General features: G+C 40.3%; 1 protein-coding gene across 1 annotated transcript; it reads left to right on the forward strand.

The window, feature by feature from the left end:
* Positions 1 to 887: 887 nt before the first annotated feature.
* sgip1b (SH3GL interacting endocytic adaptor 1b) lies at positions 888 to 17554 on the forward strand. The gene is made up of 23 exons (XM_066680745.1): positions 888 to 1073; positions 2934 to 2997; positions 3514 to 3538; positions 3704 to 3760; positions 3843 to 3900; positions 4861 to 5033; positions 5846 to 5857; positions 6444 to 6455; positions 6706 to 6730; positions 7101 to 7164; positions 7283 to 7359; positions 8367 to 8447; positions 8542 to 8613; positions 8864 to 9553; positions 9651 to 9772; positions 10120 to 10273; positions 11266 to 11377; positions 11640 to 11795; positions 12077 to 12209; positions 13170 to 13372; positions 13629 to 13693; positions 14053 to 14217; positions 15452 to 17554. Exons 1-23 carry the CDS (start codon positions 1064 to 1066, stop codon positions 15472 to 15474), a joined length of 2553 nt encoding a protein of 850 aa, XP_066536842.1. The 5' UTR covers positions 888 to 1063; the 3' UTR covers positions 15475 to 17554.
* The last annotated feature ends 1581 nt before the right edge of the window (positions 17555 to 19135 follow it).

Consider the following 19135-nt stretch of genomic DNA (forward strand, 5'->3'; position numbering starts at 1 on the left):
AGTACTGTTAAAGTCGACTCTGAAGGAATCGATTCTTCTACTCAGTGTCGACTCAGACACGGACTCTCTGGATTGTTGAGTTATGTTATATGACTCATGACGGTGGCGCCTTTTTATCTTTCCCCCTGGTGCTGTAATTGAAGTCGGGGAATTGACTATATTGGTTCCAGCGGCAAGAGTCGAATACAGAAAACACTGAATCGTGACATAACTGAAAAAAGTGAAGATCACCTGAGTCAAGAGAAGCCAGCGTGGCCCCGCCCACCAGGTTAACTGTATTAAAAATTCTGGTTAAAAAGTTTTATTATTTATATATAACAAACTTGACCGTTATGGATGAGGAAACATAAGACTGTTTATTGAAATAGCCTGTTTTAATGAACCGAACAATTCCAAAATACCACTACTACTAATAATAGCAAGAATAATATCAGACATTCAGTAATATTGAACAAGAAATTAAACATAATTTAAATAAGTAGACAAAGTACAGCAGAAAATAATTTCCCTCTGACACACACACACTCTAGGAATCGAACCCTGAAAGTCAATCTTTGAGTTGGCTCTTTTGGAGTCCACTTCTAGCTGCGCTCAGGACTCATCTCAGATTGTATCCGACTCATCTTTGAGTCTTTTTTTAAAGAAGAGTCGACTCCAGTTTTACCAATTCACCTGTTTTAATGGTGTGTGTGTTGTGTGTGTGTGCAGTCTGAGGTTTAAATCAGTCATGGGTTCAACCGACTATTCATTGGAGTCGGTTCATTTGAATAATTGACTCTTTCATGAACAACTCGCCACTTGTTTTAACCGACCGCTAGACTGCGCTGTCAAATATGGCTCATATCTAGGAGCCGGGTGTGTTGTTTCCTCCAGCGGCAAAATACATGTTCTAAACCCGCCCTCACTGTCCTCAGCATCTCTCTTTCAGCACCGAGGAGAGGGGAGAAAGAGGGGAAGCCACGCATTTGGGATTATGAACCGTCCTTTCCCCGACCTCTGTCACTGTCTTCTTCGTCCATCTCCTGCTTTCTCCAGAAACACAGCGGAATGAGAAGCTGCAACCATGATGGAAGGTAAAAAACCGACAGAAATGCTCAGAATTTAACCTTCATATCATCCCTTTCCTCCCCACTCAGAGAGAGAGGCTGTTTGTGATCCCTTTGAGAGCATTGCTTGGTCTTTTATTTTCTGTGTTTGAGAGATTAGCTCCTTCTTGGAGCATTTCATGTGATCCTTGCCCTTTATTCATTCTTAATTCATCCTTAATTCTGTCAGTTTTCTGGTCCAGAGGCTTGTTTCTCCACACTCAGGCCTTGGATCTCTTTTTCTTCTGATCCTGGGCCTATACGAGACCATTTGAGCTTGAAATAGAGGGAATTAAAGGAACACTAGATGGTATTTATTTATACTATAAATGACAGCTTCAAAATCAACGTGACGCTCCACTGAGTTGTAATAGGGAGTATAGAGCCTCTGTCAGGAACTGCACTATGTACCTTTTGGAGGATGGTAGGAAACCAAGTTGGTATTTTTCCCTTCTTAAAAATGCAAATTTCCTGTACATTTTAGTGCAGAGTTCCTATTAATTTGCTGAATTTAACCTGTCAACCAATAAACAGTGTCATAACTTCTACACAGGGCACATTTGATAGTTAAGTTACCCCTCCATATTTTACACTCTTCCCAATCAGTGTCAACACGAGCCCCAAAACCCACCTGGAATCAGTGCGGGCAAAGCTTTTTCACTCACACACCCGCAACTGTGGACAACTTCAAATAGCCAGTCCACCTACCAATTAGTGTGTTTTGACTTTGGGAGGAAACCCACACCACACTCCTCATGTTTATGTGCATCGAGAATGTCAACAAAGCGTCTTCCTGGGTGCCTAGATTTATGACTGTATACATAAGGACTAGGTATTAAATCTTCATAAGCAAGACTTCCCCAGCCAGCTTTTCTAAGTCCCATCAAAGCTCCTGTGCCAGTCCCTTCAGGCTGTGGATTCTTGTGTCTTGTTTGGAGGGGCTTTTATGTTATGAAGCCAGGACATGAGGGTAAGAAAAGCCAAGACAAACAGTGTGAGGATGAGGAGGGTTAAAATGTCTTCATCGCCCTCTAAAATATTATTAGGTGAACAAAAAGTCCTCCTTATTACTTAATAAGACTTGATGCTGGTCTGAATGAGGGGACTATATTTGCCTCTTTCTTTTGGAGGGGGTGTGTGGGCCGGTTGTTTACCCATTTTTCTGCCCAGTATTTTTAGTCATTTCTAATTCCATCCACTAACTAGGACATGCTTCTTCCGAGACATGGGAAGCTCTGCGGTTCTATTCAAACGTAATTGGAGCTGAACACGCTTGGAGGAGAATAAATGCCACACCTGTTGCCTGCATTGAACCGCATCACATTGGGGGGTGGGGCAGAGGCAGGGCTGGACAACAAAGCAATATCAATAAATATTACAATATAAAATGTTTCAATAACAATTATGATTTTTAAACACTTTCAGTATTTCAGTATACATTATTTACAACATCAGTCACTGACTGACGGTCGTTACAGGGTGCTGTCCATTGCACATTGCAAAAATATTAATATTGACAAAGCCAAGAGGTTAATATTTAATGTCACATTTCTCATTTGTTCTCGCCAGTTACGAAGTGTATCATGATTAAAATTTTGCCCCATATCGTCCAGCCCTAGGACAGAGGGATGGCCATTCTACCCACCCATAGGGAGAGACCTTCTTGGACACTCATCTAAGAATGGTTGTGGCATCACCAAGCACTGAAGGCCAACACTTAGCCAATATTTAATTCAGTGAAGAATCTCCTATATAAAGTGCTTTGTAGCCCAGTTAACCATCCCTCTGTGGCCCTTCTATTAGATCTGGATGTTCACATCAGTTTCCGTGTCTCCCTCTTTTCCTCAGGACTGAAAAAGCGAACCCGAAAGGCCTTCGGGTTACGCAAGAAAGAGAAGGATGCTGATTCCGCGTGAGTAACTTTAGTTCAGTAGTTTTGAAAACATAATTGCTTTGGTGTAGTGGTTCATGGTCCAGTGTTGGGACATACAGTAATGTGCAAGGCTCAGAGGCCACTCTTCATTTCTTTCTAGCTTAAACATTTATTACCAACAGGTTACTCATATTTCAGAAGATGAGATGTGAAAAGCATCAGTAGAAGACAATTAAAAGTAGAGTCTGACGATGTCCTCAGACCTGTGCACTCAGTGAGAGATTACTTGGATCATGAAAAGCAGAAAACGCAATCAAGCTCTAAGAATGAACTTAGGTGGAAGTGTGGAAAAATATTTCTGCAGGTTTTAAACCTGAAAGCAAGCCTTTTGGAAGAACTGAATTTGTAAAAAGGATATAATAAAGGCGTTGACGGTCTTTGACTCTTGCACATCACTGTATAGTTTCAATGGGGAAACTATTTGAATTCTCCTGTGGAAAATACGCAAGGGGTCCATTTGTGATCAGCTGAAGGAGGTTTTTGGTTTTGTTTCAGGGGCTCGCCAGACAAAGACAAATCAGTAAGTGTCGTACAGCCTTAATGTGCGTTTACACTAGACCTGTTTAAGACTATAATAATAATAATTACAATAATAATAATAACAACTGATTTTTATCCATAAATAACTATATTGATCTCAGGTTGTTGCTACATAACCATTCGCTGAATTCAATGTCTTTTCCAGAAAAAGGCCAATGGAGCTCCAAATGGATTCTATGGCGAAATAGACTGGGATCGATATGTAAGCAGCTAATCTCATGTTACAGCATGTGGTACAGCATATTTTAATATATCACTGCAGTACTTACTGTCCTTTATTCCAGAACTGTCCTGACGTGGATGCTGAAGGATACAGCATTAGACCTGGAGAACAAGGGGGAAATATCCTTTAAACTGTGCACATTGGACTTCATTTTCTTAGTCGTGAACAGTCAGATCTGATCATAAATTGAGCACACATAATATTCAGTGTTTTGGTATTTATTATTTCATTGTTGGTCATGACAGTTTAACAACGTGAAAAAGTGCTTGATTTGCGGTAAATAATAAAGTATCAACATCTATTTTAGGAATAATATTGGTAAAACAAATGGATAATAATAATAATAATAATAATAATAATAATAATAATAATTGTAACATTTACAATTTCCTAGTGTCCAACTATAGCTATAGAGTGTAATTCATATTTACAGCACTGTCCTGAAATCTCAAGGGTAGATTTAGTGTTCTACCCACCTCCAAAGGTTACATAATGCAGTTTCCTTAGTGCTGAGCACAGAGTAGCAGTGACAGAGGCCCTATTTTACCTATAAAAAATATTATCTTCAAAAGGGGAAACTAAAAAATTACATGGGCCTTGATTTCCTGAACTAAAGCAGATTCGTCAACTGCGCTCAGATCTTTGCTTGTTTCCACATCATAAAGCTTTATAAAAAATATTTATTCAACTGTTCATTTATTTTCCAATAATTAGAAACAATCAGTGGATGTTGTCATTACTTGCTTTGAAATGGATAGATAACCTGTGTCTACAATAAATAATGTTGCTGTGTTTTATATGCAAGGTAAAATGCACTGTATAAGGCAGTTGCTATGAAGTGTACTCTTAGATTCACTGCACTCACTACAGCACAGTTAACAACCACCCACTGCTCTTCTTGGCTGTGAAACTTCCTTTTCACACTGCTGTTGTTGAGATCCTCTTACTCCAATCTTTTCCCTTCTCTGAAACACTTGATAGAACTAGTGAGCGAAACCTGTAAAGCCTCCATGATTTAATTTTAAAGGAACAGAAACCAAGGTAGATTTCTGGGAAAATTTTCCTTAACAGAACTTCACCACCCCCCAAAGCCAGAACCTTCTACTCGTCCAGCGAGTCGGAGGGTGAGGATGAGCAGGGGAAGAAGTTTAAGATCAAGATCAAGCCCCTGGCACCGGACAATGGCACTGTGCCTACCATGGATGAGCTGAAGGCCTCTGTGGGAACCTTGGCCATCTCACCTTCTCCACTGGTAGGTTTACTATTGGTATTACAGCAACACCAGGTAGTATTTTTACCTTAAAATTACAGCTTCAGAATCATTGTGATGCTCCAGTGAGCTCTAGTAGTGAGAATAAAGCCTCTGGGCTCAGCACTGCAGAAACTGTACTATTTAACTTCTAGGGGAGTGTAGGAAACCACCCTTGCTCCCCTTTATCCTTGATTTCAGGACAGTGCTGTAAATGTGAATTAAACTGCAAATGTTGAGGGATCACAGAAGCAAAAAATACCAAATCTTACCTACTGTTGCTTTAATAGTCCCTGGTTGCTTCTTAGGGCCTACACGATAAATCAGTTGGACAATAATATCGGTCAATATTTGTGACCTGCAATACTATCTGTATCAGAGGAAACATATTTACAGGGATTCCTTGGTCTCCTTTTGTCACTGCGAGGAGCGTGGTGTGTTCTCCCTGTGCCTGTGTGGGTTTCCTCCAGGTGCTCTGGTCCCCCATGTTTGTAGCTGATGTCCATTTTGATTGAGCGCCCCCTAGCGACAAATACCTAAACATTTTCACTGCTCAAGTTGTGTGGTTTTTGCCCCAGACCGCCGTCTAAAGAAGTGAGCTCTGTCCGCTCAAGACCTTATGTTACACCAGCTTTGAATTAGGCTTTAGTCTTTTAAAGAGTAATGTTTTTCCTGTCAGTTTATACTCCTTGTTAACATGCATGAAATGTCCTCTCACACGAGTGTCCAGTGCTCAGAAGGACATTAGTGTGCTCATGTTACTGCGTCCTTACGGTGTCTTTGCCTGTGCTTTCTCTGTTTCACTCCCACTACAGAGGAGAAGTCCGGTAAGTGCAGTGGTCTTGTGGTCCTGAGACAGTGTTGTGTTTCAGGTGTCTGCTGGGTTTTTTGTTTGTTTGTTTTAGTTTGTCATGGCATGTTTGATAGAAAAGCATGCGTGTGTGTGATCCTGATATATGTCACGCTGTGGGAACCAAAATATGTTTATACACACATTGTGGGGACTCATCTTCGTTACGGGGACGAAAAAACATCCATAACATCATTATAAGTTGAAAACATTTTAGAGTTAGGGTCAGGATAAGACTGAGGGATAGGCTTGTTGTACATATAGTTAGGTAGGTGAGCGAGTAGTGGGGGCATTCCCCATTGCAAGGCGGGGTGCAGCATAGAGATGAATAAGATACATAATGCATGTCTCTTTTGTGATTTCTGTTTAAGATATTGTCACATTGCACACTCCTATCTGAAAACAAAAGCTAATACTTTGTTTATTTTGTCCATGAGTGTGAGTGATGTCCAGCGGTTTTTAGCCTGACCCATGACTGATACACATGTTTAATTTATGTTTTGACTGATTTATCACTCACTTTCTGACCAGGTCTCTTCTTTCTTCCCTTACGCTGGCCACAGAGGCGCAGTCCGGTAAGTTTGCAAATACAGGCAAGAATGTTTCAAGAATGAACAATGATCATGTCTCTCATTCTCTCTCCTGCATGAAACACTGCATGAAGCGCTGCATGTACCATGCAGAGAGAGATTTATTTTAATCATGAGTAAACGTATCTATAATACTTGCCTAGTAAAACTGCTGAAGTGTGGTTTCACTTCCTCTGTCTGACACTCTTTATTGTCCTTATGTGTTTGTCACCTTCTCCTCTGTTCCTCTTTACAGTGCCAGCTGAAACGAAACACATCGTGTAAGTGTTCTTGTATAACATATACGGTTAATGTGAAGGTACTGTTAGTCATTATTCATGTCCACAAGTTTATAGACCCCTTATGATGCATGAATACACCATTATTTTAATGTGGATGCATTATGATCTCCATAGAAAAGCAAGAAACAATGCTAAACAATGGCTGGAGGCTGATGTTTCCAACATCTGGTGTAGGACCTTCCCAGAGAGTAGAGGCTGTTTCTGCATGTTGGGATTGCCAACATCGTATTAACAACCGTTATCATAGAGGGGAATGTTGGTTGAGCAGCTGTTCAGACATTTGGACATGTAGTGTGTCCTGTCCATATTCACAGTGCATGCTTTTTTTTTTTTTACTTTTCTCTCCCAGGCGAGGAGATCGCCAGACCTCGACGTTCCACTCCGACCCCAGGGCCTGGTCCAGACACACCCAGGTCAGCCTGCCACTAGCGTCTGCACATGATCAGGACATTTACAGACTCCTCAGTTAGAAAGCGTTGTTTGTGGTTGAATTTAATCGTGGTTTGTTTTTGTTTCCTTCATGCTCTTCAGTAAGAGGTTGTCGGACAATGCCTCTGCTTTCTTTGGGCCTCCGTTTGAGACCAACTTTGAAGCACAGAACTCCGAAGGTAAGATGTGAGACACATAAAAGTGAAATTTTGATCTAAAAAGGGAATTTTGATCTAATTTCTAATCTCTATAATGTCATTAATCATTTAGTTGTTAGTTTTTGCTAACAGTTTTAATTTACAATCACACTGAAAACCAGTAGAATGTAAGCTGAAGTTAATGTCGTTTCAAGAAGCACCTTGTTTCACAACACTGCACAACACTGGAAAATTATATTGCAATAATTTTGTCTGCTAAATACATTACAATATTAAAAAAATGTCACTCGCCACAACTAGCAACACACTCAGTGTATCTGAGATTTGAGTAAAATAAATTGTATTAGGCAGTTATCTTGCTCTGGTAGATATGTCATGGGAAAGGAGAACAGTGCGAATTTCCCTTTTAAACCAAGCAGTAAAATGTTGTAAATGAAGCTGTATTCAGTAATTTAAATTAAAAAGCAGGTGTGTTTACACAGTCAGACCTTTTGGGCATCTCTCTCACTTACACTCTGCTCCCTCTTTCACTCATCTGCTCCATTCAGGCTGTAGAACAGAGTCTACAGAGTCCATTTCTATATATCAGTAAGACAAAAAAAAAGACATACATATTCAAATTAATGCAAAGCCAGCCCCATCCACAATGTCGTCTTACACACTTAAAAATAATTATTTCTATCTCTGTTTCTACTTGGTCTGATGACATTAAACAAAAACATCTATGGCATCTAAAGGCTGCACTTTCCAGAGAAGTTGACAGAAATTTGCCAAAAAAACACAACACTGAATGTCCTGTTATGTGACTATTGCACATAAGCTCGTCAAGATGATGATCATGAAATCTTAGAACATGTTTCCCCCATAAAACTGTTTTTGGAGATCTATGTTCCCTCTCGCTGGAACTCTCCAAAAATTAGTATCACTGGGTTATTTCCCTTCGGTCATTAGCACTCACTCTGTGAATGATCCTGCTGAACCCAGTTCTGATATTTCTTACACTGAGAACCCCCTCTCCCTGTGTTTAGTCTTCATCGTGGAGCCGGAGCTCTGGTGTCAGTCAACGCCGCAGGCCACCTCCCCTCTGAACAGACATTTCCCCACAGGAGGTAAAGTAACACTGATTGAGCATCACTCCCGCAGAGCTGTTCTCCAGGTTACAAAGGCTGCCATTTTTTTCTGATCGCTGATCTTCCCCCACAGCTCCGCCTCCTCTTCCTCCGAAAAACATTCCTGCCACTCCACGTGGATTCAGGTCCACTTCGGAATCCTCTGGTAAGTTTTGTGGATTTCATGAGCACAGACCAAGCTGTCCTCACTCTCACTTCCCTTCCTCCATCTAATGAAAAATAACATCTCATGACTTTATTTATTCTCATTCAATTATTACAAAGAGCACAGTCACTCTGTCCAGGTCCAGACTGAGGTTCGCCATTTGATGCTCGAACTACAGCGATCTATTCAGTCAGCACGTCTCTCTATGCTTAAGAATTAATCTGTGCTGTATTTAAATTTCTTTGGGCAGGTTACTACAGTGTCGTACCTAGTGTGAGAGGAGAGGGATCATCTTCTTTGTATCGGGACGTTCTGCTATCGGACACAACAGGGAGTCCCGCCATGCCCGACCTGGACAATGTCTTTGGCCCTGCTGAGACTCCCAAATCCGGAACAGAGATTGTACAGACCAGCTGGGTCTGCTTTAGTGATGGATCTCCTTCCAGACCTCCACCTCCTGATGAACCTGCACCTTCCCCACCTCTCTCATCTTCCCCTGCGGACTCTCCCCCCACATCACCCCTCAATTTGCCTCCTCCAGACTCGGCTCCTCCCCTGTTGCACCCAATCCCTCCCCCAGACTCACCTCCACCTCCTCCTCCCTCTATATCTCCACCTCCAGACTCACCCTTAGCTCCAGAGGAACCAGCGCCTCCTTTGCCTTCCACCTTCCAGCTCCTGGAGCCAGGGATCTCCCCCAGCACCCCACTCCCTCCCCTCCCGGCTGAGAGATCCACACACGGCCCTGTCCCTCCCCCTCTGGTTCTCAGAGACGATCCAAGGCGGACCCCTGACCCTGTAGGCCTCAGAGAGGAGCTCCTATCTTATACGTACTCTGGTTCACCCAAAGATTTCAGCCCCGGAGGAATGAGAGGAACACCACCTCCACTGCCACCTCCAACCTACAGGAGTGTGGTGGCATCTCCAGGACCTGGCAGTGGTCAGTTTTTATTGTATGCACAGTACAGGAGTTTATTAGTGTTGCATTGCTTGTAGATAATTTTAGGGTGATAATGATGGTTTTATGCTCTCCTCAGGTCCTTCCTCTCCTGCACGTCCTGGAACCCCTCACTCAGCAGGAAGTCCCATACCTCCGCTGCCCCCTCGACCATCCTCACGCCCCAAACTCCTGCCTGGAAAAACAAACGTGGGAGAACTGGTACAATAACCACACCTGTGTTTTCCCAATCTAGAATTGTAAACAGTATATTGTCACTGTCCAATCAGAAACACATAGATTTTTGTCTTTTTTAGGTTACTACATCATTTGAACGCAAAAGCTGTCCTTCACATTGTCAAAATTTGATGATGAATGGACCGATATAAATTCTCAAATTACTTGGAATAAAATCTTTTTACATTGACTTCCTTTGAATTTTAAAAGGCTTTTCCTTTTCCTGTAAAGTTGCCATTTTGGAGATGAATGTTTTTCATTGGACAGTGATGATGCTATATGCACTAAAGCAGGATGTAACCCTTGTTTTCTTGTGTGCTGTCGGCTCACAGGCTCGGTCCTTCAGTCCCCCCATCCATTCATGGAGTCCCCCACCCTTCGCTCCTCTGGCCAGAGCAGAAAGCACATCCTCCATCTCCTCTGTGACCTCCCTCAGTGCCGCCTCCACGCCTACACTTGGCCGAGAGCTCAACCTCTCCGTCTCAGGTAAGCTGCCTAAGTCAACATGTTTAGTCCACCAGTTGCAGAGACGTTATCAAGCTCCATGCTGTGAGTAGGCTTGTCACAATTTCGATTTTCTCTATATCCTATATATATCGTCTCAGAAATAATTGAGATAAACAATATTGTTGTAAATTTAGCACCATTTTATGCCACTGATATAATAATAATAATAAAATACCATTGTAATGCAGTTATACCTCTTTAAAAAGCAATGTACTTTTAGCATAAACCTATTTAAGAAAATTCAGACATTGGAATTGGAATATATAAAATGTTTAGTTTTGTTTTATATATTTAGCATATTTTAATGTTTCCAAACAAACCCACAGAACCCACCCGCAACCTTTGTCCTAGATTTTTATGCAGACTTTACCCTCCTAGCGCCTTAGTAAAATCTATGAGTCAGTGCATGTGTGAACACAGTTGCTAATGTCCCAGAGAATTCACTGTATCTCCTGGACAGGAGCTGCCCCATGCCTAAAGCACGCAGAACATTTTCTGCTGTGAGACACTGAAAATCTCCCACTGTGCACTACATATGGGAAAAGGAGTGTTCCGGGACATCTCCGGACCTGATACTCCGGAGTTGTTCTAGAGATTCTCAGAAGTTCATATGTGAGGGGAGCTTATGTCGGTTGCCTTCTCTTGGCCGTATTAGCTAGTGTCTTCACCCTCACAAAAGCAAAGGATATCTGTAAAAACCTGAAGTGTTTTATACTCTTTTATGAGAATGTATTGCCCAGTGATGGACTGGTGTCCTGTCCAGGATGTGTTACTGCCTTGTGCCCAGTGATTCTGGGTAGGCTGTAGACGATGATACTTAAAGATTAGGCATTTACAGAAAATGATGAAGACTTTATTTTAATTGTCTTTTTTGTAATATAGCTCTTGTTAACAAGGATTTGGATTTATTTAGACTGTTGGGTCTGAATATATGATGAGTGGTGGTGTTTGTCCCGTTTTGTGGTTTTTAGCTTGTTCCAGAGGGCCGAGTCCACTCACCATGGGCCCACAGGACACGCTGCCTGTTGCGGCTGCCTTCACAGAGACCATTAGCGCCTACTTCAAAGGAGCTGACCCCAGCAAGTACGTAGAATGTTATACAGTAAAACCCCAGCCACAACAAGGATTCAAGTTTATTAAAAATGAGTATTATATGAGCAGGAATTAATGTAATGAGAGTGCACATATGTACATGTCATACTAAAAGCATATTACATAATGATTTTATAATTCAAATGATTTTACTGTGGATTCAAAAGCATCACCCATGTAAAATGTATGTCATTGATTAAACTGAAAAGTTTAATTGTTTTTAGTAATTTGTGCTTTTCTCTCTTTGCTGTAGGTGTGTGGTGAAGATAACTGGAGAGATGGTGTTGTCATTCCCAGCAGGAATAACCAGGCACTTCTCAAACCACCCCACTCCACCGGTCCTGACCTTCACCATCAGCCGCTACAGCCAGCTGGAGCAGGTCCTCCCCAACCCCCAGCTCCTCTGCTGGTAAAAACAACCTCAGCACTGCCATTAATGCTCCTTACACACAAATAGGGCATACAGTCAGAAGCATGTAGGGCTAAAGCTGTTTTTTTTTTCAGCTCTTAAATATGTTTTACATTTACATTACTCGGTTCAATCAAAGAATTTATATGTCTGGGTTTAGAGAATATTTCTCCTTAGGAATTTGCAAAGAATAGACCTCAGTGTCATTGTAATGCTGGGCACGGCATGAGGTTTCCACTTGCAGGTCATTCCCAGTGAAATGTGCTGTGTCTTACGTGCAGTGACACCATGCCAACCGTCTCGGACTGTAAGGAATTCTGGGTAAACATGCCCAACCTGATGACCCATCTGAAGAAAGTGGCTGACCAGCGACCTCAGGCCACTTACTACAACGTGGACATGCTGAAATACCAGGTGGACCTTTATTTTATTTATTTATTTATTTATTTTATATTTTTCCAGTGAATACATACAGAAGTGTACACTAACGCAACTCAATTTCACGTGTTCATTTCAATGATATATCGATACATATGTTTTATTCCTTACGTCTATTCCCTTCTTTAACAAGTATAAGACAATTAACTATTTACATGGAAATAGGGAAGAGTGAGGGATATTTAGTGGAAGAATGTCATTTTTTCACATATATATCATTAACCAGATTTGCCCAGTCATCTATTACAGGGGGATCAGGAGTCAGCCACCTCCTTGTTATGACTATTTTTAATTTAAAATATTTTTTTACTTGCGGTTAATAAAATGCCCCACAAATATTGATCCAAACCTGTTATAATAGGGCTTATCTCCTTAAAAACAGCGTATCAAAACCCAAAGGTAATTCTAAATTAAATATCTTTTCAAGTGTTTTATGCCAATCTGTCCAAAACTGTTTTAGTTCCAAGCACTCCCAAAATATATGCCAATTGCAAGTCCCTTGAAACCCACATAGTCTCCTACATCTTTGGTTTTCCCTAGTTTTTTGCTTTGGTGTAATTAAAAAGTCTAGTTACAGACTTCCACTCAAATTCCCTCCAGCTCTTTTAATACACTGTAAAATATTGAATATAAATTGAATATTCTGTAAAATATTTTATAAAACAAATAATTTGTAAAAACAACTTGTATAGTGACACCTAGTGATTCTGTTCTGAACCTGGAATTCACTCCCTGACACTCTGAGGGCACCACAGACGAGTGAGAGTCTAAAAACAGACTCAAAACATTTCTATTCATTCATTGTTTTCATTTCTCTCCTACAAATGTTTTAACTTGTAGCACTTTGAGATTTGTTTCAAATGTAAGGTGTGTTACAAATAAAACAATAAAAAAAAATATTATGTGCAATTTTCTGTGTTATAAACGACTCGACAGGTTTCGGCACAGGGCATCCAGTCCACTCCTCTGAACCTGGCAGTGAGCTGGCGCAGAGACGCTAACAGCACAGACCTCAGGATCGACTACAAATACAACACAGAGGCCATGCCCAGCCCTGTCCCCCTCAACAACATTCAGTTCATGGTGCCAGTGGATGGAGGAGTGACAAAAGTCCTGGCCATGCTGCCTCCTGCCACCTGGTGAGAACCTGCCATTCATTGTTAATCCATCACCAGCGGAAAATCAGAGAAAACATTTACCAGATATTAACTGTTTATAAAAGCTATGACATTAAAACATTATTATATTTTATTTATTTATTTACCAGTCTGTAATGTAATCAATAAACATGGTGCAGAAGGAGCCATGTCCTTTTCAGAGGAACAGGAAAATGTGAAACTATAAACTCAGTACTGTCTTTGTTGTTGACCTTTTTTGTTTGCTTGGTAATTAAAGGAACCCAGAAACACAGAAGATACTGTGGAAGATAGCAGAACTCTCCCAGAAATCTGAAAACGGAGGTAACTTTACTACAATGATAATGACATTAGGTATATTTTATAGAATAAGGAGCTTCTCGCCTCCTTTGTGCAGTGTCGATGTATTCAGGATCCCATCCAGCAGATGGCAGCAGTAATGGAGAATTTAGGTAAAAGCCACATAATATGTAAATATATGTGGTCTTTATAGTGTAATTCTAGAATAGTGAGTTATGTTGCTACAATCCACATAGCAAATTATGGTTCTGTTCCCAGCTTGGGCAGGAACACCACACTACACCACAGTTCTTGGGCAAGACTCCTAAAACTATGGTTGTACACTTAAGTGCATGAAAATTTCTGTCACATGCCATAATGTAAATGTATGTGTGTGTTCTTAGGAGTAGGGGCTCTGCTGGGTCGTTTCCAGCTCTCTGAAGGTCCAAGTACTCCCTCTCAGCTGGCAGTGCAGTTCACCAGTGAGGGCTCCACTCTCTCCGGATGTGACTTCCAGTTGGTGGGAGCTGGTTATAGACTGTCTTTGGTCAAGAAGAGGTTTTCCGCAGGTATGTCTGATAGATGTGTTTAACATATAACAAAGTCCTAGGAATCATGGTTTTATATATTACAGATATTTGCATGACACAGAATTTGTCAGCCCTATTAAACATTAAGCTAAATTTGACTAAAAAACAAAAAATAGATTCTATTTGTGAGGAAAATCCAGAGCCTATAAAAGTCTGACTGTAGTGGATTTTCCCTCCACTGAGTTTTTGTGAATTATGAAAATGTGCAAAGAAACCTGACAAAACCTGAAAAGTTAGATTAGAACTAGAATCACTTTATTGGCCACTGTTCTCTGTGTTTAACCCAATCCGTGCACTTAAACACATATTTACACACACACACTAGTGAACACTAGGGAGCAGTGAGCACACATGCCCAGCGCATGGGAAGCAGTTGGGGGTTAAGTGCCTTGCTCAAGGGCACTTCAGGGGTTTCAACCGACAACCTTTCTGGTTACACGCCCAGTTCCCTCACCTGGTTTATACCTACCACACATACGGCACAGCACGTGCCAGGACCTGGGATAGTATGACCGTGGGCTTTTATGGGAGTCCCCCTGAATCTCCTTCATCTTCTTTCCTTTCAACACTTTAGAACCACTCTGTGTTCATATCAGCGCCAACTGAGCTTCTTATTTTAGTGCATGTGTGGATGATTGTACACACGTACAGCATTGCACAAAAGTCAGAGACGACACAGCACCTATTTACTTTCCTGTCAAAACCATTAAGAACAAGTTCTAATGATTCTGATCTTGGGAAATACCTACTCAAATACCTCCATCATTTGTCCCTCATTTTGATGTCTCTCTTGAACACAGCAGCGTACATCATTTGTACGTGTGACAGGTGGAAACAGGATTCATTTTGCCTTTTTTTTCTGCGGATGTTACTTTATTGCGCATATCATTTGCTAAATGTTTGGATGGAAACCTGGCTTGTAATGATTTGTGTTGAGAAAAGATTATTTCTCCCTAGCTCTATCCACACATTTTTAAAGTACAGTGGAAACTGCATATTACACACTCCTTTTTTTGCTGTACAATCTGCATGTCAGCATTATGCAGTAGGGTATCTCAAAACCAACCATGGATTGAGAACCACATCTGTTAATTTAACAAAAAACAATTAGTTTAGTTGTGGCTGCTCAGGGACAGTTACTCTGTTCTTCGTTGTTATTTTGTCTACTGTCTTCTAACATTTGTTTTTCATTTTTTTCTTCCCTACATTCCAGGTAAATATTTAGCAGACAACTGACACTGCTGCCTCAGCGACAGCCAAAACAAAAGCTTCTGGAATTGACTGTGGTGGTGGGGGGATCAAGGACGCTTTCAGTTTTCCACTGAAGAAACTTTTAAACATGTTTTTAATTCTTGAAATACAGAAAAAATTGATAGTTTTCCTTCGGTGTACAGAATAGCATCAGTGTGTGTATGTGTGTAGTAGCTGATATTGTATTTGTATGCAGTAAATTTCAGGACAAATGCAATATGCAAGAAGGCAGAGTTTTTTTAATTTATTTATTTATTTATTTTTTAGTTTAATGCACATCGTCTCTGCCCCTGAATCAAGCATATACACAGTGTACACACTCAGTGATATCATACACTGTTAAAACCAGGGTTTGCTATTCAACAAGAATAACAGAAATGGTGAGGCCTCATTTGTAATCATTTCTACAGTGTATTATTTTTTTCCTATTCTCCTCCCAAGAATGTCAATAATGTGACTCCCTTGAAAAGTGGCTTAGGGCTTGGAATAAGTTGTGATGGTGATATGAAGGGTGGTAATTATGGTTGGAAGAGTTTTTATTACTTTATTGAAATAGTTAAACATTCATGCTGATGGATTACTTCATTTATGTCATTTTGTAGACGTACTATTGGTTTCCTTTAGACAGGAGTACCCAAAGATATGGGTGCCTTAACGGCAAGAATTTGGCAATTACAGTGGTCAGATTTAGGCTGGATTTAAGGGAACTCTCTGTTGAAATTCAGGACTGGAGCAACGTCAAAAGACATTTATGTCATTTCCAGTCAATATAGTTTGAGCTGATCACTGGACTGAATCCAGAGCTCAGGTGTCATCATTGTTCAATATGTTACTCTGAGAAAGAAGACTGAAGGTGTGGAATATATCTGTTAAAAACTTGGATAGAATTTAATGAAATGATTTGTGGCCTCTGAAATGTGAACTGTAATGTAGAATTAGCCAAATCCCGCTACAAAAAAACAGGAACCGAAAGGATGAGTACTTTTTTTTTTTTTTTTCTAACAAAAAAAGGAGGATGTAAGAGAAGCCTAAGACCCACTGTAGCCACAGCCTCTGACTGCTAGCAATAGGCGATTTATTTTGTATTACTTTGGATGACGGAGGTTAGAGAGTTAATCTGATGATGTTGGCGAGATCGACGTGATGCAACATCATTAGATATTGTGCTGCTGGTACAATTCACTTTTCAAGAGCAATGCCTATGTGCTTTTTCTTAACACTCTTCTCGAAAATACTTTGACTGAACACATTTGAAAAAAAGGAAGCTGCATTCCTTAACCTTTCACTGTATAAAACTGTTCCATTTAGGTTTTCCACAAAGTGGATTTTTTTCTACATTTTCCTGTAGCAATATTGAAGAATACCATGTATAATTGTAACATAAGAATTGTTATATGTATATCTGAATGGATAAAGAGCTTCTATGTATTATCATTATTAAGATGATGTTCTTTTATTTTTCATTATCACTTATAGTCTTTAAATTCATTATGGCACTTTATTTCAGTTGGATTTATAACTGCTTTGTTAATCGTCTCATGATTATTGTAACTTGTCGCATAATTTAACATATTATTTATTATGCATTTGAAGAGACATTTTTCCAGAACTAAAGAAACGATGAAACTATGGCATATTTTAGGCATTTATTGATTCTCAAGTAGTTTGGAGTTTAAGAAATTGGTTGTGTCTGTTTACCATGCTTTGTGGCTGCAGTGCTGTTTAAACCTTAAACTCAGTACCAAGTCGATATGTGGATCATTTGCTTTTTTGGATGCTAGGCATTGTACATTCAATGCATTGCGTTAAAGGAATGGTTCACCTTAAAAAATGTACTTAACCCGCGGTCCCCTAACCACAAACATGGGTGGTCTTTTCAGACAAGTTTGGTCTATTACATTTGGAGTTATGAGGGTGAATCTATTAAAATGATTAAGAATTTATTTAGTTTTCATTATACAAGGTTCATTGAAAGAAATAGAGTGACAGCCCCGCAAAAGGACAAATATTTTCAGCTCATATTGTGCTTTAAACTAGGCCACAAATTGATGAAATTAGGCCAACATTGTGTCCAAATGTAATAAATCTATAAACTGATATTACTTATAAATTCTCTTATTGTCTTTTTTTTTGGGTGGGGGGGTGGTAGGGGTTGTGTCCTTTACTTATCAGCTACATTTCCCTGATGCAGAACGAAAGAAGTAAATATCAGATACCAAACACATCTGGACTAATTGACTGTTTGTGGTCTAAAGGGAAAAAAGATCAATGTTTTATGTTCAGAGAACCTTTCCTCCCAAACACCTACACTGAACTGTTTTCAGTTGTGGCATGAGTTCAGATTGAGAGGAATTAACTTGTACATGAAAGCTTCAAATATCGTCATTATGAATGAATCATAATAGTTTTGGTTTGAGCGAGACCGTTACGTTGTTGATAATGAATCTAGGGTTCTGGGCAATTATACGCTGACATGAATTAAGTGGACTTCTTGCATTGTAGGCCTTATTTGACCTGAAAAGGACTTTGAATAAGTTTTCCTTGTGCAATTGTGTATGTAACATTTCACAGAAATGTCCTGTGTTTGTTAAGTTTTCATTCCAGAGATTTCCTCCATGTGTGAAGTTAATATTTGTATTTGTCAGCTGGTTATCTTTGCATCGTGTTCATCACAGAGAAAAATGGAATATGCAAACATTTCATGTGTAGGATGTCTTTTCCAGGTTTTAAGACATTATAAAGATTGAAAAATGATAGGTATATTGAAAATGGAAAATAATGTAATGTATCAACACAAAATAAAAACAAAAATCCCAAACATAAATCACTTGCCTTCCAGTTTCTCATGCTTCTGTTGTCTAAGAAATGTTTATAATGGCAAAATAAAAAGAGATTTGGACGCCCCTCTCTGCCATTGATTAAACCATCAATTGTTTAGGTAAACTAGGTAGAAGATATCCCAAAGAAAAAAAAACCCTAAAATAGCTTGTAACTCTACACCTCCAACTTCATTCAGTATGCATAGTTCTATGAATATGCAATTAGTCCCTGTCTCTATCTCCACCCACCCCTCAACTGCTTGCGTGTAGATTGAAAACCCCGCCCAGCACCATGTTGGTTCCTTGGGTTTGTTGTGTGTAAAGTCCATCCATTATCTGTAACCGCTTATCCAATTTTAGGGTCGCGGGGGGTCCAGAGCCTACCTGGAATCATTGGGCGCAAGGCGGGAATACACCCTGGAGGGGACGCCAGTCCTTCAGACACACGCCAGTCCTTCAGCAACACAGACACACACACATTCACTCACACACTCACACCTACGGACACTTTCGAGTCGCCAATCCACCTGCAACGTGTGTTTTTGGACTGTGGGAGGAAACCGGAGCACCCGGAGGAAACCCAGAGCTGGAATCGAACCCACAACCTCCAAGCCCCTGGAACTGTGTGACTGTGTGAGATGGGACATGCTCAGCCATGGGACTGGCTACTTATTACTTATTTCACCTATGTTATGATAATTTAGCCTTAAAAACGTGTGTGTGTGTTCGGGGGGGGGGGGTATCTTTAATTTATTTCAGCCAAAATAACCAGACGTGTTTCATTTATAAAACATTAAGTTGATGCAAATATAAAGACGAATATACAC

Source organism: Hoplias malabaricus, chromosome 9 (genome assembly GCF_029633855.1).
Source record: "Hoplias malabaricus isolate fHopMal1 chromosome 9, fHopMal1.hap1, whole genome shotgun sequence".
Taxonomy (NCBI): Eukaryota; Metazoa; Chordata; class Actinopteri; order Characiformes; family Erythrinidae; genus Hoplias; species Hoplias malabaricus.

Bases quoted from the DNA above. Each gene is read 5' to 3' on its own strand.
- sgip1b (XM_066680745.1), top strand. The intron at 9,773-10,119 runs GTACAATAACCA...GTCGGCTCACAG, and splicing joins AAACAAACGTGGGAGAACTG to GCTCGGTCCTTCAGTCCCCC. The intron at 11,378-11,639 runs GTACGTAGAATG...TCTTTGCTGTAG, and splicing joins AAAGGAGCTGACCCCAGCAA to GTGTGTGGTGAAGATAACTG.